General features: G+C 41.8%; 1 protein-coding gene across 1 annotated transcript; it reads left to right on the top strand.

The window, feature by feature from the left end:
• Nucleotides 1-3,912: 3,912 nt before the first annotated feature.
• Nucleotides 3,913-22,939, top strand: LOC104917579 (microtubule-associated tumor suppressor candidate 2-like). Its single transcript, XM_031552049.1, has 4 exons — nucleotides 3,913-4,092; nucleotides 14,323-14,421; nucleotides 18,311-18,519; nucleotides 20,373-22,939. Exons 2-4 carry the CDS (start codon nucleotides 14,325-14,327, stop codon nucleotides 20,496-20,498), a joined length of 432 nt encoding a protein of 143 aa, XP_031407909.1. The 5' UTR covers nucleotides 3,913-4,092; nucleotides 14,323-14,324; the 3' UTR covers nucleotides 20,499-22,939.
• Nucleotides 22,940-24,359: the final 1,420 nt, after the last annotated feature.

Raw genomic sequence — 24,359 nt, 5'->3', positions numbered from 1 at the left:
AGAATTCCCCCCACCCATGCACCCACTGAGCATGTAATATCACCTAACATCATACCATGTTCCGTTCTGTAAGTGCTTCTAGAAAAGGAATGGTTCCTCCTTGTGGCGCATAAAAGAGAATCTTCCTCTTCCAAGAAGCAAGCTACTGCAGGGCAGGGTCAGTTGGTGAAGAGGACATAATGAGTTTAAGGAGTGCATACGGATAGAGTGTGGCTTAACCATCTAGGAACCTGTGGGATTTTGGTCATGGCTTTCTCTGAATGCACAGCCTACAGCATGTAGCTGTCCTTGACTTCACAGGATTATAGAATCGTTTGAGTTGGAAGAGACTTTTAAGGGTTACCTGGTCCTACTCCCTGCAATGAACAGGATCACCTACAGCTAGATCACACTGCTCAGAATCTCTTCCAGCCATGAATTCTGCATGCCTTCACTGGTGTAATGTTGTAGGCATGAGTGGGTGCAGTTGGGACACTCCAAAGTACTTTCAAGTCTTCAAAAACCTTCTCCCCTGTATTTTTTCACAAGCTCTAGAGTAGGATTCCTTGGGGCTCATAGTGAGGAGGTGCTGAAAGTTAGACTGAAGGCCTATAGCTCCATTAGATCATTAATACTCTTTTAAGTACTTTCCTGCAAAGTCAACTGTGCTACTCTGCATAGAACACAGAGTCTGCAAAAATAAAGGGTGATTTATACAGGTGAGCCCAGATAACTTACCAGGTGCTTCAAAGGCAAGCAAGGAATCTCCCTTGGTTCAAATAAAAAGCAGAATTAGAGGAGTAGGAGGGAAGAGGTACAGTACAGGGGTGATGTGGTCACCTGGAAACTCTTTATGCGCGGTACATCTGGTGTCTCTGTTCAGGCTCTTAAAAACAAGAAGACTCTGGGAGGGCTGATCCTACTGGCTCACCTGCTGCACATAATAGTGGGAAGCATTATCTGATGATAGACTGACAAGTACCATTTGATGAATAATCCTTCTAGTTTTCCCTCAAGAGACAAATTCCTCTGTGTAAATGGAAACGCTTATATTCCTCTCAGATCATGAGGAATATGTGTTTTTCTTGTAATTTTAGTTTCGTTTCTTGTTTGAATGCTATTTGCAAAGTGGAATCCAACAACGTGTGTAGTGAGGTGGAGCTGTCTTTATCCCCACTGCTAGGGGACAAGATGCTGCCTTGTACACGTGCACTCCTCTACCTCTTGCTGAGTATCGCTAGAGGTATGAAGAATGGGAGTTTTATGGTCAGGTCATAACAGCTCCACTCTGCCACTTATTCCTCTTCATACTTTCCCCTTTTCCAGTATGGTCCATTGGCTGCAGTCCTTCAAGATAAACCTGCCCCACTTCAGGCTTCTCCCACGGGCAGCAGCTCTGGCCCCGGGTCTTCTGCTGTGGGGGCTCTCTGTGGGCTGCAGCCTCCTCGTGGCTGCATCCACTGCTGCCCCGTGGGCTCCTCCATGGCTACACGTGGAGGTATGCTCCGTGTGATGCCCATGGGCTACAGAGGGACTGCATGCTCCTCCATGGGCCTCTCCCAGGCTGCAGGGAGCTGCTTCTCTGCCTTCCTGCTACACTGCCCTTCGGATTGCAGGGCTGCTTCTCTCATGCTTTCTCACATAACTGACTGTGCACTGCTGTGCCATGTTTTTTAACCTTAAATATACTTTTCCAGAGGTGTCACCATGGCTGTGCCCTGCGGTGAGGCCGCAGGGGGGAGCTGACTGCACCACCTCCCAGGGCAGCTGTGCCACTGCCTCACCGCTCTTTCTGAGAAGAAATTCTTACTTATATCCAACCTAAACCTACCTTGGTGCAACGTAAGGCCATTATCACTTGTCCTATCACTAGTTACATGGGAGAAGAGGCCGACCTCCACTTCATACTCTTCAAAGAGCGATAAGGTCTCCCCTGAGCCTCTTCTTTAGACTGAACAATCTCAGCCCACAGAGGAGGTGTGCAGCCCAGGGCATTCTTGATTCAGGAACCTGACCAGGTCATGTTTGTCAGCCTCTGCATCCACCATATCTTTAATCAGCAGATCCTGTGTGCTGTGCTTTGGATAGCAGAGGTGTTTGTAGCTAGCTGCACTCTGTCTTCGAGACCTAAAGAAATTCTTTTTTTTAATAAGAATTTGTGTAATTTCCCTTGGCACTTCATTCTTCGGCAAGGGAACTGCAGATTTTTGAACAGAAATGTTCTCTATAATAAATTTCACATCAGAGAATAAAGGATGGGTATATGAGGTTTCAATTAAAGAGCATTTGAATTGTGTTTCTGCAAACAACAGGAATAGTTTCCTCCTCAAAGTTTGCCTTCTGTGATTTAAACTTTAGAACAAAGAGGCAAGGAAATCTTTGTTTTTTTCTACAAATGCTGATACACAAGCTGGTGGGGTGAGCGCATATCCAAACCAGCAGTAACTTTGTGAGGATGCAAACAGATTGAAGCAAACACTTCAATTTGCTTTAAGATGCCCCTGTCCTTGGGCACAGCTGCAGCTGTTACACTGACATGACTTTACTGAAGTCAGCGGTCTTTCATCAGCAGATAATTCAGCACATGGTTTTCAGTGGTTGTTACACAGGTGAAGAAGCCTTGTAATTTGGGTATAAAACAACTGTCTGTTGTGCTGAGGGGTTATTATCTGCTCATCGGTGCGAAGGTGATGAATGCTTTAGATTTTCCTGTTCCTCTACAGAGAAAAGCAGATTGTTTTGTTTGAATTTTTAGCATTTTTAACAATGAATTTTTTAACATTAAGTTAAGATATATGCAGGCAACCCTAAAGACACCAAAAAAACTTACACTGTTTTGTCGGAGCCAGAAGGTATATTCTTCCTTTATTAGAAAAGAGGGTTCTCTTTTCTAGCCTTCTTCCCTAGTGGATTTTCAGTAAGGATGCTAAAAAAATCTTTTTTGCACACGTATAGGAATCCTACATCTTAAGAAGACTGGAAACTTGAACATGCTGATTATTTTAAAAATGTTATCATTTCCCTGCAGGCAGTACATAAACAGCACTGTGTGATATTTTATCTTTTTTAAATAATGAAAATAAAAATTATAGTCATTTTCTGAAATTCTGTGTATTCCTTGCAACTACCTCTGCTCAGTTTTTCAAGCAAAATGTTCATCTTTTTGCAAATGTTCAGGTCCAGACATGCTGTAATCTTTTGCTTCTCATAGGCTTTCTACTCAATAGATAAAGAAGACACTCCAACTTTGCCTTTTTCAAATGTTAAGAAAAGATTGATATCCTTATATCTACAAGGAGCCTAGGATGTGATTATTCCCTAGATGGGAAATACAGGAGGAAAGCAAACCCATTTATAGGTTTTGAAAGAGCTCAATATGAACTGGAAACCTTGGCAACCCAAGATTCAGTACGGGAGTGTGATTGAAGTGGATGTGAGAGTTAAAGCAGAATTATTTTTTTGAGCTTTTCAAATGTCTGAGGTGATCTGGGGAAATACCTGTAGGAAATCTCTCCTGGGGGGTAGAGTTCAGTGCCTTGCACCACTGAGACCTGCTCTTGCCCTTTTCAGTGAGAGCCAGTAGCGCCCAAGTCTTAATATGAGGGCATTGGGTGGCTTCTGCGGCAACTACAGCGCCTCAAAAAATTGCTACACACATAGATTTAGAAACCTCTTGATTTTCTTAGGAACCTCACAGCCTTTAAGGAGCTAGCTAAAAACAAGTTTTATGTCCTTTAGAATCCAGCAGCCACCAACACCTAGCATTTAAATAAGTTGCTGGGAATTATTTCTATGTAGCCATTTGTACTGGAGAAAATCCATGAAATTTTGCCCAACTTGAAATGATATGTTTTTGTAGATTATAATTGCTAATACAAGCTCCATTTGTGTGCCACGGTTCACATACATTTTTTATGAACTTATAATTAGGGCATTTTTGGTCTCCTGCAGGTTCCAGCCTTGGAAATGAAGAGCAAACCACTCCTAAGGCATCTGCACCTTCTAAAGACATACCCAAGGGTAGCAGCAAGAGCGCAACACAGGTATCGAGCAGCACAGCGACTCCACGCAGGAGCTTACTTCCAGCACCGAAAACTGCCTCTGCACCTGCTGGTAGGTGTTCCAAACATGAGTACTTGAAATGTCATCTTTATTAGGCCAAGAAATATAGAAATTTTGTTATGATGCCATTTTACTGCTTACTCGATTAATTTTCATGCCATTCATGGGCATATTGCCACAGTGCTGATTCACTCTCCATTTACATAGGGTCTTTCTGAAATTCAGCAACACTCCTCTGGTCCATTTGGATCGGTTGTCCTCCTCTCAGCTTTCTGTGCATTCCCACCTCCTTAAAGACAGGGCAGTGCAAGAAGCAGAGATGTTGTTGACTCAGTGCAAGCACCGCTTAGCAACATCTAAGACATCGGTGTGTTCTCAACACTATTTTCATCAAAAATCGAAACTTCAGCACCATACTGGCAACCAGGATGTATGTATGTCACTGAGAGATTGAGGTACGTGGAGATAACATTTTAGTGAATAAAACAAACACCACTGTGTTTGTATGAAGGTAGTGAAGTAGGAGGTTATTTCACCTAAACATTACCTGGATTTGTTCCACAATCTGACACAAAGTTTCTCCAAAACCAGCGTGTTTTTCAGAGAGCTTTGCTTTGGTACTGCTTCTTGTAAGTTGGACTCTTGGAGCTGGGAAAGCCTGAATATGCCTGTATCTTTGTTTACCCCCTCAGTTTTCATGACTCTACGTATTTGCTCCTAGAAATAATCTGTAGTTCCAGTATCGCTAATCTTTCCTTGCTTTTCCACTGCATGTCCAGTGAAAAAGGCCGTATTATTATCATCCAATTTGAGGTCTCTTCTCTCCTAAGATTATCCTTCAGGTTGCATTTCTAATTTTTAAATGTTGGTCCCTAAAATGTTGTTGCTTCATAGATGCCTGTTTAGAGGAAATATTGTGCAGAAAGACAAATCAGACTATTCTTATTCATTACTTCCCTTTAGAGTGACAGTTAGGATAGACCACTCCATGGTGTAGGGTGTGGGATTGTGTATATCTAGACAGGGTGGGAAGGTTTTTTAAATAAAAGAGAGATTCAGTACAAGTGTGGAAATTCTATCAAGTTCTGATTAGATTACCAATTTAGATTCCAAAGTAAATAATTTTATAGAAGTCACCAGCCTTATCCAGTATGGCCCTCATTAGGCAGCATTTCATCTCTATGTACATCCCCCAGTAACACCCACTGCAAGTGAAACTGGGAAGGAAAAATCAGTACAAAATACTGATAAGGACCTTAAGCACTGAAAATTCTGGTCGCTCCATTTTAAGAAAAAATTGCTTGGTTGAAACACTCACAGAAAAGGGCTTTCTGCTGTAATCAGTGGCTTGAAGAATCTGATAGGGAAGATGAAGCTGAAACTGTCCATCTCAGCTAGTCACCAAAGTGAAAGTCAAGGGAAGTGGATGTGGTCTTTTGTCTATCACAGTCACAAGTGGCTGTCTCTTACTGTCAGAAAACTGTTTACTGCCATCATCTACACTCACTAAGTGGGGAAAGACCAATCTGTCAACACAATATATGATTTTTTTGTGACCAGATAAAAGGTGATACTTTTTTTTTTTTTCTTTTTTTGTCTTTTCCTTTGATTTTCCTTTCCTCTCTGATGGTCCATAGATAACTTATGTTATTTCAGGCTACAGTAGTTGGTTAGTATCAGATTTGCCCCTGCATATCTCCAGGAAAAGCCTTTCTTTTTCAGGCAGTGATATTGTCATGATAAGCTTTAAAGGGCTATTCCAAGGTTTCTGCAGAGGAGCTCTTTCAGCTTCCAGACTTCTTTTGCCACAAGCACTTTGTACCAGCAAAGACTGGATGCAGCAGTGGATGGAGCCCGTTGCCACTGCCCCAGTGAATTTATGGTCTGATGTTGATAGGGACACTCAATTGAGTGAATAAAACTGACTCCTGCTTTATTCTGGAAGGAAACAAAATATTTAAAGTAAGGATACTGGACCATGCTGTCCAGAGGCAGATACTGAGCAGGGACAGCTGACAAGTTTGGAACATTGTTGTTGTTACACACAATGGATGGAAACAAAACTAAAAAAAACTACAATAGTCCAATGCTGTGTTGTGATTTTAATACGAGCAAAAGTACCAGCAGATATACCTATGATCAAGTCAAAAATTTTTTTACTAGAACAATATTATAGTTTCTCACAATACAAAGTATATGATGGAAGCAAGGATAACTCAAAGCAACAATAATGACAGGTTTTTTAGCAAGTCTAATTCTGCTTTTCTTGCAATAGTGTATGAATGCTGTCTGTACATCCCAATGTGATAGCAATGGGATAGGGAGCTCTATAGGACATAATGTATTCTCTTTAAATACTCCTTGCACAGTTTTGCACATCTTTTAAATGATGACACCCCAAACCATCTTTTTAAGATTGGACTCTATTAAATTGGAAGGAAGATGCTACAGATCAAATGAAGCAAGAGGAGAAAGGGCAGCAAAGTGTTCATATTGCTCTGGGCTTTATGATCCCAGGAAAACAAAGACATCTAACAAAAGCCCTTTAAAATTGTGTCAGATACCATGTTTTAAATATGCCAGAGAAAGTGTGTGGGTGTGCTGAAAAAGCCACTCTCCAAAAGGATGTCCTGGAGCAGAGAGGCTGTAAGGTTGAAAGTCTATTTTACAGCCTCTGTACAGGGTCTGCTTGTACTGCCATTGCAAATGGAAGGAAAGGCTATGGCTGCCACAGGCAACCAGTCTGTGCCAGGCAAATCTGTCAGTAGTGCTGGACATCACAGAGCAAAGACTGATAACAATAAGGGAGCAGAGAGGTAGAATCAGTGTTTCAAAAACGTTTGAAGAAATAGTACAAATTAATCCACCCCCACTCACCCATCTTGGGTCTCTGATGCTATCATGTCATAAAGGCAAAGAATGCTGTGCTTGGGAAGTCAGCAACACTGAAAAAAAAACTTCACCAGTGCTTCAAACTGAAGGGAAAGTGAATAGTCAACTCTAAGTGGACCAGGAATTACATGTCTTGAAAACAGAGGAATTAATAAATTGAGAACATTCTACAAAACTATCACATATTCGCAATTGCTTGCACAGACAATCCAATGACCAGGAGAGAAATCATAATGTAGAAAGAGAACAATAGAAAATACAAATTACTCAAGATGTTCTGTCTGAATAATAGTATCTTGTTTCACTGACCATTTTGGATGTCCCTGGATTGAAGATAGTCTTTGTTCTCAGAGGAAATGCAATTATAAGAGATCCCAAATCCAGTTTTGAGGAGAGGCTTAGAGAATGAATTTCCTAGTAGATGTATATTCATTTAAGTGCTATATGAAGTGACATTTAAAAGAAGACGTAAAAGTGACAGCTATACATCTCAAAAAAAGTCTGAGCTGGGCTTGGCTTTAGTCTTATGTTTTCCTGGTTATCAACATCTTTAACAAATGTGTAATATATCAAGCTCTATGATGACAGTAGCTTAGAGGATAAAAGAGGAAGTAGATCATCTGTTAGCTTAGCTACTTCTCAAGAAGGACCTCCACAGGCTTGTGAGCCTCTTGTTGCTTAACTTGTATTTGCAACTCGATCACGAGGGCAGCTTCTACAAAGAGTGATTGGTGGGGCACATGTCTGCCTTCCATCTCAGCACAGTTTCTCCACAGCCCAGGCCACTGTGGAATCGGTTGGAAGGAGGAGAACCACTCCAGTTTTCTGTTCCTTTTGACCTCGTGAGCAGTGCTACTGAAGTCAGCCATGTGGTAAAGCTTTTGAAAAGCAGAGAAACCACAATCATACCTTCTACATGTTCTGTGTATTTGGACAATGGTATGATAGGTATTCTACGTATAATACTAGCAACCCTAGTAATTATTACTCCTAGTAATAATTGCATTAGAGCTTGATGTTGCATATGCATTTATAAACACAAGTTGCATCCCAACCTCCTGTGCACGATATGGCAGTTATGTAAGTAGGGTTAGCGTGAGCCACTGCTACAGATGAGGTGCACAGACAATGTACGTATTGTATTCAGGATCTTCTACAAAAGTAAACAGCATAGAAAGTATTTCACTGAGAGTGAGTCAGTCTCTTAAATATAAAGAAAGTTTCTGAAAGAATGGAAAATCAAGTGATGTAAGAAATGTGTTTGTGTTTCAAATACAAAGAATTACCTTATTTTAAGTGTTTATGAATAGGAAATGATTTCAAAAAGGAGAATATCTATCTCCATTAATGAGGAATAAACAAGCTTTCATGTGTTAGATGTTACCTGAGAAGACCACCTGCACTGCCAATTCTCATTAAAAAGAAATAAAATCAGCTGTTCAAGAAAGATTACACTCCTGATATTGCAGTAAAATTGTTTGTCAAATAAATTGGAGTAGAGGGCATAGATCACCTTTAATTAATGAAAAAGGACTTTCCTAACTGTTGCTTTGCAGTGATTCAGATGATGAAAAAGTTCTGGCATGAGACAGTAGCAGTGGAAATAATCCGTTCTCATGCAGATTGTTTCAAAGACATGAACTGAATGTTTTTTAGACTTGACTTTGGAAAAGGTGCACTTCATCAGGTTTCGGTGTGCTGCACAGCCCTTTTTGGGTGTTACGAAACTCCTTTCATATTTGCACACCTGTTATCATAGAGAAAATAAAACAACAAAAAATACCTGAAAGGGAGAACTGATATATGTCCTGTAATTTCACTTACAATTTTAAGCTGTTTTGAGAAATGTAGTGATTATCTATAGGCTTTACCATTTCTATCATTGCTTTGTATTTTGCTTTAAGACTTAGGTGAAAGCAGCTCTCCATCTGGAACTTTGCACTAAGATCCACTTTGGAAAATATATAAACTTCTTCCTTCTGCACGTTGATAAAAATATGTGATCTTTGATGCACACACATGCTGAATTTTCTGCTTTAAATGTCGAAAAATGTAGGAATATCTGCAGAAGGAAATTCTCAGAAGCAGATTAACAGCTTCTCACCCTTTTGGGGAGGTGTTTTACAAACCCTGTTGCTTAATCCTCACTGTGGGACAGTCCAGATTGTAAATGAAACCAAGATCTAATTCTGTCATAATTTGGACAGAGAAAAACAGCATTGAAAACATGCATATGGCCTGAAACCTCTTTCTGTGGTTTCCTTTCATGCCCAGGTTCTCTTGGGAAAGTGCTTAGGTATCTCAGCTAGCTGCAGACCTCAGATAGACAACAAAGTGGCTGGAAAAGTGGCTCGACCGAGCAAAGTCCTGCTGACAGGTAGATATTCTGGCATCCATTAAGGATTGATACTGAGCAAATGCTGTTTCCCTTCTTCATCGGAAACCTGAACAAAGGGATGGAGCACTCTCTCAGCCAGTTCACAGGACAGGAAATTCGGTGTGCTGCAGTTCGGAGGGACATCAACAGGCAGGAGAAATGTGACAGCAGAAACTTCATGATGTTCAACAAAGGCAGATGCAAAGCTTTCCCTTGGGAGGAGTAATGCCGTACAACGGCATAGGGCCAGCAGGCTGGAAAGCAGCTCTGCCAGAGGGCCCTCTTGAGGTACCAGTTTGGTATTTCTGAGCTCTGTTGTTTTTTGATACTTCAGCTTACCTTCAGCAAACTGATACAGCCCTGGGCTTCCATGTTTGTGCCTGCAGTTCTGATCTGAGGCACCAGATCAGCTTGCCTCTTGTTCCAAACCTCAGCTCTGCCCACCGGATGGACTTGGCAGACATCAGTCCATAGAATTACAGAGCTGAAGGATTTTATGTTTCTTTATGTCTTGTTGTGGGGTTTCTTGTGTGTTATGGAATACCTATTTCAGCCTATTAATTCTTATTTAATGTTTATCTCGCAGACAAGTGGCTATTATTCCCCATAAGAAACCTCATAATTCTTGTGCGATGACAGCAGCAATAAAGAATTCATTTGGGCAATTTGTTTCTGCTTGGCCCATTAAATTAAAGACGATCAAAAGTATTGTTCAGAAAACTAACCCAGCCAGCTCCTTTTACAAGTACCAGTAAATCACATGTAACAGAGCAAGCTGTTAAATGCAATCAGTCAAGATGAAAAATAGAAGGCCAGTGTTATTACAGCTCTCACCAGCGAGCTCACACTGTAAAATGTGCTTCTTTTAATCAGCTTCTGCAAAACCCAGACAACACAGCCCCGGGAGCGTAGAGGATGAGCTAAGGTCAGCGTGAGGGGGAGAAATGAGCACCAGTGTTCCTGGCGGGGATGGAGAGGCAGAACCTGCTGCTGCTGTGTTCTCCCTTGCAGACACTTCCCATTAAAAACTGAACGGTACATATGTGTTGGGTTGTGTTTGTTCCTGTGAGGAATATGGGGACATGGAGTGCTACGCCGCAGGTGAAAGTGAGACATTCAGCTTCAGGTTTTCCAGCCCCTTCCCCTGGAACTGCACTTTGAAACTTGGCTGTAGCACAGCTCTGTGAGGAAGTGACAGTAAAATGCTACTGGATCCATGTAAAATGACAGTAAGAGAAAGGGAGGCTGTTTTACCTCTGCAGCTAAGATGAGGTGTTCTAAGCTAACCTGGATTCTTCTATTCAGTGCAAAGAATAGTTCAGATCCTTAGGGGTTATTTTTGTTTTATTTTTTCCTGTATTTTTTTTAACATCAGATACAATTTTTTTAATGCAGGAAGAAAACGATCACTTTGAGACAAATCACTGTAACAGTCCCTGTCCTTTTCTTTTTTCTCATTGGATTGGCTTTAAATCTGAAATAAACACAAAGGGAAAACTACAAGTGTCAGCTTTTTCTGCTTCACCAAATATGTAGTCTTTCTTCTACGCCTACTTACTTATTCAAAGCCTTTCAATCTCATAGATCACAGGATGTACAGAGTCCCTAGAGAGAATTAGACTGTTCTTATTCTACAGAATCCATCGTATTTCCAGATTTGCTCACTTTGTCTCAAACGGCGTATGCACAAGTGTGTCATTACTTGTCAAGGACATGACTAGTCGTAGGTGTCAGGGGAAAGGCAGGAGAAAGCTCGAGGTGGCTATCTGTGTCTGTGAGTGCCTGAGAGCACTTCCTTGGGGTTCTTAAATGTGCAAAGTGCTTTTGTTAACTTATAAAATATGCCTGACAACAGCTGGTAGCCAGCTGAATGCAGCCAGCCCTTCTGAATTGTTTGTGATGTCTACAGCCTGCTGGGATCTGGTTTGGAATAAATACTCAATGCGTAATTTATTAGAATCAATCTGAAGTGTGAGAACAAATTGAAGCCTGTCTCACTGTACCAACTTTTGAAGATTCAGAAAGGTACACACAAATATCTAGGCTGGTTCTGCAGCAGCTCTTGAGAAGATAGCTTATATGGTGGGTGCTTGACTCCGAGCACTGGCCAGGGGTAGACCAGCAGCTTTCTGTGTTTGCTATTTCCAACTAATTTCTGGGTGATTTAACTTTAGTTTCTAATAAATGTTGTCTTTGTTCCTCCTCTTTGGTTTGAAGCAGGCTGTGTTAATTAGGAAATGTAAATACGTTTCCAGAACTGTGTATTTGGATGCAACTTGCAAAAGTAAATGGTACAATCACTCTGGCAGGGAGCACTAGCAAGTATTCATGTACACAGTTATCTTCTGGCCTGAAATATCTATTTCTGTATGAAAGAATAGCTTTTAAAAGAGAGGAAACCAGGAAAAGTAGATGGGCATTTAGTGCAGAACTAGCTGCAGCTCCCTATTTCCAACCTATGGGCAGTAATAGTGAGAGTTTAAGTAGAGTTTATTGCAGGTCAGAATGTCAAACAAATTCAAACAAAATCTGAACAGTGCACATGTTAAAGAAACATACATTTGTGGTGCTTTGTTTCCTTTTATAGTTGTATTTCATGTATTTTCTATTATTTTGATTGTATGCACTTCTGACTTTTCAGACTAGGTATGATGGCCAGAGTATTCTATTTTTTTTCTATGCAGTCAGAACCATTGTAATGACTGAACTGTGAGTTGTTTCCTGAGTCACAGTGGAGTATCAAACTTTCTATGTAAATGAAAATCTTTGAGTTACTTCTCAGACACTCAGGTAAAGAGCTCAGCCTGCACAACCTCCTGCTGTGCTGTGCCCTACAATACAGCACTATGCTGATCATCACGTCAGCGCTCTCCTATTTTAAATCTTTGGACAAACTATTTTAAACTTGAAATTCTCTGCCTCTGGGAAGTGAGAAAAGGACAAACTATGTCATTTAGAAATTAATTTTCTGTGCAGGAATTTCTCTTGAAATCAACTTGGTTTCTGAATGTTTCTTTTTTAACAAGCTAGCAGCTGTTGTTTCAAAGGAAAACCCCATTTATAGAAGAACTCTCTGTACAAGCTCTCATGCAAGGTCTGATGCCATGGATGGCCCTTTCCCTAAGGGCTCCCTTCGTGTTGAGCTCAGCAGGGTGGAAGCAGTCATAGAATTATAATGTTGGAACTGTCCTTTCTTTTGCATTCTACAGTTCCTAAATCCCTCCTTGCGAAGGAGCTTCTGTCAGGATTCTTTTGCTCAGGAGGGAGAACCCAAAAAATCTTGTGAACTGATGGAGGGCAGTTATCTTCACTTCCCCACTTTGTTATCAATCCTTCTCTCCCGTTCTTGCCAAGATAATTCTTTGTATCTTTGTTTGTAACCTGCTTCAAGCTCACTCTGCTGATCCCTCCCATGCAAGGGTCCCTGATAGGCGCTGGCTCTGATGCACAAACCTCATGGTGCCCTGTACAGAGTGATGAAACCCTCAGGGCTCCTCTGCTGCTTTCCTCTGCTTTCTTTCAACTGTGCTGTAATTGGGGAATTGCTGTTCCTTGCTTTGTGGTTAAGGTTAAGAGCCTGAACTGATTCCCTAGGTGTTCCCCATTCAAAACTTCTCAAAAGCAGTTATGTCTTATGTCCTTTGTTACTGCTGAAAGTGTGAGGAAAATGCACATCACCTTCTGTGCTTGTGCTTGGCATTTGCCAAAGAAAAAATGATGGATGAGCTTGAGGTATGGCCCATTTGCACACTATATTTTTATACTGAAAACCACAACAAAACCAAGGTCTTATTGCCTTGAAAATGTAGTGCTCGAATCTATAACCTTGTAAACTATGTCTCACAAAACAAACTGTGCTTTTGGCTCACACTTCCAATGTCAGGTTGCTTTTACTGAGTCCTTAGTAATGGAATGGTGCCATAAACTTGTTTTATATCCTGCTTTATAGTTAAGTGTAGTGTAGCAGGTGGTAGGCACGGGGAGCTTATATCCTCTGCCACTTCACTGTGGAAAGTGTCCATCACAAATGAGAATCACAGCCTCAACGTCTCCAGTTTACAAACAGCAGGGAAAGTGGAGATGGACAAAAACACAGATGTGAAGAAGAGTGAGCAGTGAGCAGTGAGCGATGGGGCAATTTCCCTAGGAGCAGGGGAGAGGCCGTTAAGCTTTGGGTGCCATCCTCCTGCAAACACAGCTGGATATGAGGCCTGTGTGCTTATCCCCATGCTCTTCAGCTGCATTTCCCAAGCAAGTGCTGAGACAGTGCTAGGAAATAGGAGCCATGGCTTGCAGTGCGTGACAAATGCTGTGTCTGCAGCTGTGCTCACAGAGCCTGACACAGGCAGCAGTGGCAGGGTGACCCTCTGTCCAAGGGAAGCGTGGTGCTGCTGTTGTTACCAGTGTTGGCTTTGAAGAGCGGGGAGGCATCCACTAAGTGTCCCTGAAGTGTATGATCCCCATATGTAATTATCACTTTTATCCACTGTAGAAATAGCCAGAGCACATTTCTGTAGACCAAAATGGAAGATGGTGTCAGGGTCTGGAGCACAAGTCTTATGAGGAGCAGCTGAGGGAACTGGAATTGTTTAGCGTGAAGAAGAAGAGGCTCAGAGGAGACCTCATCACTCCCTATAACTGCCTGATAGGAGGTCAACAAGGTGAGAATTGGCCTTTTCTCCCAGGTAACAGCCATAGGACAGGAGGGCATGGCCTCAAGTTGCGCCAAGGGAGGTTCCAGTTGGATATTAGGAAAAATGTCTTCTCAGGAGTGGTGATGCATTAGAACAGGTTGTGCAGGAAGGTGGTGGTGTCCCCGTCCCTAAAGATGTTCAAGAAATCTGGAGATGTAGCATGGAGGGTCATGGTTAGCAGGCTTGGTAATGATAGGCTAATGGATTAGATGATCTCGGATGTCTTTTCCAAAATTATGATTCTATGACATAGCTCTGCGCAATTGCAAGCAGAATTATTAAATGGGTTTCTTTCTGCTTCTCCTTTTTTTGAAACAGGCATGAAGAAAGAAATACAAAAGGATCAGGATGCTAATAGACCAGCTATTTCCTCCCCCAAGAGATCAGCAGTGACAGCCACCAAGCTCCACTCACCAGGTATTTATGAACTCAGAAGCTATTTCAGGGAAGATTTCAACTTGTTGGCTTTGCATCTCTAGTTAATACACTGAAATCTGAGACCTACTATTGTTAGTGAAGATTGATGGTGTCCAAGGCTCATTAAGCTGGCGCTGAGTACAGCAGGCTTTTTTATACCGATACATGAGCTGAATAGCTTTATGTATTCTTTGTTACTGCACTGCAATCATTTTTTTTTCAAAATAAAGAGTTGTTGTTATTACATGGAGGAGGGCTCTGGAACATTCTTTCATCATTACATTTTTCTTGTACAAAAAGAACAGATTCAGTGAAAAAAAGGACACCTCAAACAATTACCTGGAGAGATACTATGTTATTTGGAGTCTACTGACATTGTTGTGCAGAACCACTAAATTTCCTGTATTATTTCTATGTGTAGTTGGAAAAGAGTTCATCTATAGAAAGTATTCAAACTGCTGTTGGGGTGCTGTTAATTTACCCCTGAACATTGAATACAAACATGTGGTAATAGTATTTCTAAAGAATGCCATTGTTTATGTACTAAAATGCAGAGAACTTATTTGTATTTTTGTCTACTAGAGTGCATTAAGAAATGTAGGAGACCTAAAGGATTTTGTAAGGCTGGCCTTTTGACTAACCTAACATACTTATGAAATGGATGGGCCTAGCCCCTCTTACTTTGTTGTGTTTGCCATCTTCTTATCTGTTACCTCAGTTTTCAGACTGTGCTTAAATAATCGGAATATCATCTATGCAGCAATATGATAGTTAATAGATATGGAGGGTGGAACTCCTTATTTCCTCATTCGACAGTATATTATAAAACATATAAAGGAATTCTTTAGCTCCCATAACTTGCATCGAGAATCTCTTCATTTTTACTAAATTCAGTACCAGGTCTCCTTCCCAACCAACAAAATTGGAAAGGTTAAATTTAATCCTCGCAGGCACCAACAGAAGTCAGAGTCCTTCTTCAGAAGTTAGGGTAAAAAGATGAACTTAACACTGCTCTCTGAAATGTGTAATTTTCAGGCTGTTTTGAAGCTGGTGAGGTCACCAAGAAAAATCGAAAGAGAAATTTGCTGCAGAGAGTACCAGGCCAGGAGCTTACCAATGTTTATAACAGTGGGAGTTCAGTTTAAGAACCATCACTGAAGGTGGTTGTAGCAGCATGGTACAACAGAGCTGGTTTGCTTCTACCAGAAATAGAAAGCAAAATGGTATATTTGCTGGGTTTGAAGGGCACTGACATTGCTGTTGGTGATCATTGGACTTAATGATTTTCAAGGTTTAAGATCGGATATATCCAATTTATGATGACTCAAAACTTCAAATGAAACCCTCGTTCTCTCAGGAGGTTGAGTACCTGTGATCTATCAGATTCATTTATGATTTCCTATGTGTAGTTATCTGAAATTATGAAAATTGTTTTTCACTGTAAAGTTCAAAGAAGAAATAAAACTTATCTTCATTTATTGTCTTTAGAGTAGCCATGAGCGTTCTTTGAAATAACAGCAATAACAAAGAAAGAGAATCTTTTTACCTACTCAATAATTTCTCAATTCAGCCAAAGCAGACATTAAGCAGAACGAGGAGTGAGTGCAGCAGCGGCCGAGGGGCAGTACATAGCCCTTCCCCCATGAGGGTCACTAACATAATGCCATCAGCATTCACATTTCGTGACGTGGCTTCTGCAGGGAACCCCGGCACGGCTTCATGTGGCCATGAAACAGGCTCTAATATCTCCAAGTGCCGTTTCTAAATTGTTTTCCCTCTCTTATTGGCCCTCTCATGTGCATTTCCTGATCTCCAGTGCTGTTTTTGGCCATCATGCAAACCCTCTGACATAAGGATTGAACATGACTGGTTTTTTTAGCTTTGGATCCAGTCTTTAGAATTTGGGTCAATCCTCCTAAAGACTAGCAAAAGTGTTTTGAAACACAGTCTTGTAGGGATCTCCATTTTATCCGTTATACAGTACTATTCCTGAAGTTTGTGTGCAGGACTGTGCCATCTATTTCTGACAAATGTTACTCTCCACATTGCTTGTTATCAGTACTCTCAAAGCAGTGGCTTCACTTCTCTTTTCAAAATGTTAAAAGTTGAACAATCAAGAGGCAAACAGATAGCATGCCCCATGCTAATTCTCACGGACCACATACTTGCTATGGCACCTTAGCTCAAACACTCAGGTAAATAAAGGAGACCTGAGAGTTTTGAGGCAGATCAAAGGGATTCCATAGCTTTAATGATCAATAGATCTGCTGCATTGGTCCCCCCATCAGCACAGAGGACATCCAGAATCAGGGCCAGCCATCATTAACATATACCCTGTTTTGTGCAGAGCAGCAGAAGAGCAACATCAGTGGCAGAAGAAACTTAGTAAGCTGCTTTTCAGACCTAAATGAACTGGGAAATTCAGAATTTTTTCCTATGGAAAATATCAGTTTAGTTTAGAAAGACAGCTTATAATACTGACAAGGACAACATAGAGATGTGTACTTCAAATATGCCACTGAGCAGGAGTGCTAGAAAGATAAAACAGTGGACTTAATCCCATTGTTGTGTTGCTGTTGTAATTAAATCTGAACTGATTTCAGGGGCTTCCTCCTACACTTCTTTGTATGCCTTCTGTTGTAACGTTACCACACTTCCTAAACTGCTAGACAGTTGTATACTAAAAAAGACAGATATTTATGGCTTTATGAATTGCTTGTTTTCTGAAAATGCCTATTGTCCAGTTAAGAGTCTCTTTAAATGAAAGAAAGAACCTGTAAGAAAATATCATTCTTGGGGTAAAAAAAAGAGTAACCACTATGCTGGTTCGTAATGCCAGAAAGCCCTCTCTGACTTGTCCTGTTTTATTATTTATCTTTCAACATGATGAAGTTAGTCTTGACATGTGAAACTTAGTATTCCTCTTCTTTGCAAATGTAAGTCATGGGCACAGAAAGTTTTAAAGTCTGTTCTGTAGCTATGGCTCTTTGGCTCCTTGCTGCAGCGGCAAAAGGTACTGAGGCTCAAGGAGAATCTTTGCTGGTGCTGGCTCCCTGTATCTTAGCCTTGAGCAAGGACGTAGTAGAGCAGGTTGGGAGATAGGCTTCCAGTGGCTCCATGTGAGCTGCGGATAGATGTGAAAGGTAGGAGTGCACTCCTGGGACTTTACTTTGGGGAAAGAATTTTTCTGTTTTTTAGGAAAAGGATGAGTAGAATCTGTGACTTCTGTGGGACAAAAGACTGTCCCCTGCTACATTCATTGCTGAGGGCTGGTTGGAAATACTGCTTCTGTATTATTTTTCAGGAATTGTATACATAAAACTATAAGACACCTTTCTTCAGATCCTTGAATACCTGACCTTTCCTGCTAACACAGAATTGTTCAGCTTTCACCTGTTTTCAGGCCAGTGCTCACCATCTGCAGTAACATACAGAAACAAGGTGTCTGACTGTTTTCTCTTGGAAAGAGCTAAAAAGCATCAGCTGATGAGAAGCTGAGAGCAGCAAGAAAGCTCTGTGTGCTGGGCAGAGGTGTTGCCCAGCTGACCATAGAAGTTTTGAGAAGACTTCTCAGCTCAGAAGATAAAGATGAAACACATTGGCCAAGCAGTGGCTTGGGCAATCTGATCCCACCAGGGCACTGCCATTTTTGCTTCATCCTCAGAACTAGGTATTAACCTACAGAGAAATGGATAGTCATCTCAAGCAAGATATGAACTTAGGATAAAAATCATCTTTTTTTTTTTTTCTGAAAGTCATCACACACTTGTATGAGCACTATAAGAGCTTTTTATGTTACAGGGCTGATTCTCAAAGGCTTTAGATACACATCAAGATCACATCTTCATGCTTAAAGTAACTGACCTCAATGATCTTCTCTCTTTTGTAGGACATCCCAAGCAAAGGTCAACCACCCCAAGAAATGTATGTTCCCCCAAACCAGGAGAGAGTCGAGACGCTGAAAAGCAGTTCATCCAGAAGCTGAAGGAAAAGTGCGATGAGCAGTCCCGGCAATTAAGCAATATCCGAGATGAGCTTAAAAGGACCAGCTGTGGCTTTGATGTCTTTGCCATAACAACACAGCACTTCTGCAGGCAGGTAAGTGCAATGAACACTTTTTACTGTTGGAAAGATACTTTGCCTTTTTACACCATTCACTTGCACAAATTTATTTCATAGTAATTGAAGTTCTGTTCTTGGGAGCATAGCAATGTAATTCATTTGCAACAGTTAGTGTGAGAAAGGAAGCATAATTGGATACCATGTATTTGAGAATCAAAGTTCGGAAACTTGGAAGAGGAAGAAATGTAAAAAAATCTTTTGTCACAAATGTGAAGTACTTTCAGGAATTTCATATGGATGAAGCAAATAGAGAAAGTCCCAGTCTTTGACTTGCAGATGGAATGGAGGGTGTAGCTGAAACACTTGCAAACGAACGAAAAACAGTCCATGCATTTAGACAACCAAAGGTAATGGATGAAGGAAAAGATTCTCTTTCTCACAACATATATCTGCTGTTCTCCTTCACCGCAGTTCAGGAAGAACGGTCACTGTTACAAAGGAGCAGTTCCTGAAGAGTGGAAACAACATTAACTCAGTATTTATGAGAGTACATTTAGCAGGTATAGAGAACATTGTTGTCAGCAACTACAGAAGCTTATTTATTCGCTGTATTCAAGACAAAATGAGTGAAAGGGTGAGGGAGTTGAGATTGTTTAGCTTGGGAAGGAGAAGGCTTTGGGAGACGTCATTGTGATCTTCCAGTACTTGAAAGAAGCTTACAAGCAGAAGAGAGACTGAATTTTTACACAGGTAGATAGTGACAGGACAAAGGGAAATGAATATCAACCGAAGACGAGCGGTTTAGGTTAGATGTTAGGGGGAAGTTCTTCACTCGGGGGGTGGTGAGGCACTGGCTACTCGGAGAAGCTGTGAATTCCGCATCACTGGAGCTGTTCCAGGCCAGGTTGGATGGGGCCCTGGGCACTCCAACCTAGTGGTTGGCAACCAGCCCACTGCCAGGGCATTGGAACTAGATGATCTTTGGGGTTCCTTCCAAGCCGAGCCATTCTGCGATTCTATGGCTTATAGATATTGCTTCATTCAATCTAGCTGGGCTCTGAATCCTAACCTGGCTCACCTGATGCCCATCTGTTTGGTATCTCTCAGGTATAACTACTGTCCCAACTATTTTGTAAGATAGGCAGATGATCATCAGCAATAGGACCCAAGGTTTCTGCAATATCCTTGTTTGCCTTGTTTGTTTACTTTTAGAAGAGACAAGTAAGTTTGCAGTATTACATAGGGGAAAGAAAAACAAAAAACAGAACTCATCTCCTGTCTTTACAGATTCTGAAATATTTCATTCAGTTATTTTTGGTATATTAGTGCAAAAGGTTACCTTTGAACAAATACCATGGTTCATACTTTTCCCTAAGTACAAGCCAGTCTTGCTAGGGGAAGCTTGTCTGAACTGATTTTTTTTTTTAAGTACTGTTTTAAATAACTTCCTAAGGGATTTTTCCCTCTATTTTTCTTTTGTCTTGACATTTCTGGGCCTGATGGGCATTTGTAGTGCCCTTTTTTTTTTTTTCAATTGACTGTGGAGTGTCCTTGATTAAAGCAGAAGGAAACAAAAAAAAAACAAAAAAAAAGAGGTACATCAGTGTCTGCACAGTTCTATGTGTCATCCACTGGGGAGAGATTTTTCATCTCATGCATCATTCACAATTTGCTGAAAGAATTTTGAAAGTTTGGGCATATCTCCTTGGTGTCCTCTGGATATGTTTTAAATGAGAACAGCTGCAACAGCAGAGTTTTGAGATGACTCTCATCCTGTTGGTGTGTGTTCGATCTGTCCTGAGAATGCCTCCTAAATTGAATGCGGTAGGGAACTTAATTTGAGTCCTCTCCAAGTTCTGGCTGAGCATAGCTATGCCTATTTTTCCCAGGCAAAGGCACTCCAGCCCCTCATGGTGATGAGCTGCACAGTCAACGTGAGACCAATAGCTGTTATCCTTCAGGAACTCACGTATGGTGCCCGCATCAGGACAGTGTTTGCCTTTTTAGTGAATTAGAGGCGTGTGGGCACTTCCCAAAGGCTATCTGCAGAACCAATATTAAATCTGAATTTAATATTGATAGACTTGTCTGTGTTCATTGAGAACTGTAGGAATGCCAAAAGCCTACTGCTCTTGTATTTCATGCTTGGGAACCTACATGTATTGAGACGATCTGGGATTGCTCACACAGTTGCATAATTGTGCAATTTATTGCCTTGCAACACAGACTCAGACTTCCAAGTTTTCAAGTGGCATTTGAAAATATGATCTGTAGACATTTCTGAGACAGCGTTATTTTCTGAAAGCTTGAGCAAAATCTTTAGGGTAGCATGGAAAAAGAAACTTTTTTCATACTTTTCTCATTGTAAAAATAATAAAAATTGTATGTGTTTGTTTCTGAGAAGCCTGCATGCAGAATGTTTGGGGTCTGAGCAGGACAGCAGTTTGCTGAGGGAATTATACACACTTAGGAATGGGAGGGGTCTTATTCCAGGGAAGTTGCCAAGAAGACCAACAGCATCCTGGTACTCTGTCTTCTACAGGAGAGGCAGGCTGGGCTGGGCAGCCACTCTGCCTTTCAGAGGAGGATATATCTCCTGACATAAAAAGCAGTCGGTGACTGCAGCCTGGGCAACTGGCAGACCATTCCCAACCTGTAAAGAGCTGCTGAAGTGGGAGGAATCCCCTCTGCAGAATTAAAGGAAGAAGAAAAGTAGCACAAAATTTGTGGGGTTCATAACCCAAGGGAACCTTGAAGCATCATGTTGTCAACACAGACGGTTTGCTCGTCTGACAGAGCACAGCAAAAGAGGAGGGACACAGAGACCAGAACAGATAGAATGGGCTACATGTGTAGCTGTTTGTGCCCTAATGGATCACTTCATAGATGGCCAGAGAACCAAAATAGTGTGTAAGACCACATTCTGATTTCTTTATTGCTATACATGCCACACGCACACAGTCACGCTTGCATTGTTCTATCTGTGCAAAGCCCAGGGTATTTTACCATTCTGATATGTACCTTACTGACACCAGCTGAACATGAGTCAGCAGTGTGCCCAGTGCCCAACAAGGCCAACAGCATGTCCTACTTGTAGTAGGTATGTGCCTCCCTCCATTCACTACATCTGACCTTACTGGTCCCACCACACCTTGCCCTCCCCAGGTGTCTTACAGACCTGTTTAACTGTGGGAGAAAGAGAGTGATGATATGTAGTGAAGAATGTACAGCATGCAGCAGTACTTCATACAGATTTATTAAACATCAGCTAAACCAGTTTGCTATCCTGGGGAAAAGCCTGGTCAATTAAAGCCAATGATGATTCACAATGGACCAAAACAAAATCAGAGCAGTTCTGACATCATAGTCATTTGGTGAGCTATGGAAAGTAATGATTGTAGTGCCTGTGGACAACTGTTTTTAACTGTTAGTTAATTCATTTGGGCCCTCAGAAATGCACACGACTCCTGTTGACATTGGAGATTGCCTCAAACTTATTCTGGAGTACATTTAGTTTGTGCTGTGACAGATACTGATGGATATGGAGGTGATACCATGCAGACTTCTCAGAGCACATATCACCAACAGTCCCTCTGGCTTGGATCTCTCCTGACCCTCTCCGGCTTGTTAAGCACGGTAATAATGATGGTCCTGGCCCGTCTTCAGCGCTGTTCAGCAGCATGTCCAGCCGCGGTTCCTCTTGGAAATGATAACAGTGCCATCTATAGGACATTAGCCCAAAGTGACAAAATTGCACTGTCACAGCAGTGGTTGTGAAAAAACTACTGAGAACAGAGATGAGCCAGGAGCTTCCCTGGCTGTTCTCCCTTCTGTGTTGCAGAGGACAGGCCGGGCAGGCTGGGCTGTTCTGGAGCAGTGCAAGATATATATGCACAGGAGCCTGAGGTTTGCTATCAGTTTGGCTACAAGGCTGCAGGTGACACTTCTGATCCATCCCCAGCTCTGTCTGCCCCACGATACCTGTATTCACTAGTGAAAAGCTCTGTGCAGTGATAGGATAGCAGCTGTCTGATCTTAATGACCTTTTGAGAATGAGATGATGGAGGAAAATGCTGTGTATCGTGTGTTTGTCTGTTTTTGTGTTTTTTTTTCCTAGTCAGTTATTGCCAGCAGAACTCATCTGGAGCTTCATGAAGTGCTCCAAAGTACCAGAGGAGATGCAGGGCTGCCAGCTATGCCAGCTTTGCAGCATAGTTCTCCTTTGACACAGCAAAGGCAGTGGAAGCTATGGGAGGAAGCAAAGATCTCTGTGCATATTGCTCATGTGGTGTTCCCTGAGCACACCTTTTTATTCCTTTCCCACTGTGCAGACCCCAGTGACCAATTGTTGAGTGAAGATAATTAGCCCTTGATTAACACAATTGTGCCCCTGTGACCAAAAAGGCCAGTGGTATCCTGGAGTGCATTAAAAAGAATGCAGCCAGCAGGTCAAGGGAGTTGATCCTCTCCCTCTACTCTGCTCTTGTGAGGCCACATCTGGAGTACTGTGCCCAGTTCTGGGCTCCCCAGTTTAAAAAAGACAAGGATCTCCTAGAAGGAGTCCAGTGGAGGACCACAAAGATGATAAAGGGCCTGGAACATCTCCCTTATAAGGAAAGGCTGAGTAACCTGGGTCTGTTCATCCTGGGGAAAAGAAGACTGAGGGGAGATCTGATTAAAGTTTGTAAATATCTGAAGTGAGGTTGGAGGCAAATGGATGAGGCTGGGATCTTCTCAGTGGTGCATAGCGATAGGACAAGGAGTAGTGGCCCAAAATTTGAACATAGGAAATTCCATACTAACATGCGTAAGAACTTCTTTATGATAAAGGTGATGGAGCACTGAAGCAGGCTGCCCAGAGAGGTTGTGGAGTCTCCTTCTAAGGAGATATTCAAGATCTGCCTGGACACCTACCTGTGTGATCTATTGTGTGGAACATGCTTTAGCAGGGGAGTTGGACTCAATAATCTCTTGAGGTCCTTTCCAACCCCGGCAATTCTGTGATTCTGTGATAGATATAAATGTCTATATTTATAGAAATGTAAATACATACATATATATATATATATACATACGCATATATATTTCACGTGTCCTACTTTTAGCTCCTACCCAACTGAAAACGTGTAATTACTGTGGTTGAAGGCATCCCCTTGTGATGCAGAAGGAAGAAGCAATTAACTTCTCACCTACCCATCCATGCTCCTAGCTGGGTTTGCTCAAGCATCCATTGTTATCATTTCCCCTCAAAACTCATCTGCAGAATCTTTGTGCCTGCTCTTCAGTCTTATGGTGTGACTCAGGGTTGTGAGCTTCCTGCAATTCCAGATAGCCCCATCATCACCTCCACTGTAGCCAGCTGCCCTGTGGGTGTCTGACTGATATAAATACAACAGCAGCTGTGCCCTGGATGGGGTGGAGATCTCCTCTGAGGGATGGATCTCTTGCATAGAGTCCAGCATAACACTCGCACTCTGCCTGGTGGGTAGGGATATCAGTACTCATTTGTGACTTGCCTTATTCTCCTCATTCATTATGCAGCCCAAGGACTTATTTGTTAGATGTGCCACCCTCTGTGCTGTCTGCAGAGTGATGATTTCCCTCCCAGACTGTTCTTTTGTTGTCTCACCCCATTTTCAGGGTTCTTCACAAATAGTACTTTTTTCTCCACGCTGCCCCCGTGATGGCAGTTCCTTGGTTTAGCAGCTGAGTATGGGGAAATGAAAAGCTCCCTCAGAGCCTGTGCCCAGTGGGAGCTGGGTTTCTACCAGAAGGAGTGATACAGCACAACTCCAGCTCTGCAAGCAGAAAGTGAAGGACAGATTCTGGCACAGAGCTGAACAGCTCAGATGAGATGATTTTCCCTGTGTTTTCCT

Source organism: Meleagris gallopavo, chromosome 1 (genome assembly GCF_000146605.3).
Source record: "Meleagris gallopavo isolate NT-WF06-2002-E0010 breed Aviagen turkey brand Nicholas breeding stock chromosome 1, Turkey_5.1, whole genome shotgun sequence".
NCBI classification, from domain to species: domain Eukaryota; kingdom Metazoa; phylum Chordata; class Aves; order Galliformes; family Phasianidae; genus Meleagris; species Meleagris gallopavo.
This window is presented reverse-complemented; position numbering and strand designations above follow the sequence as displayed.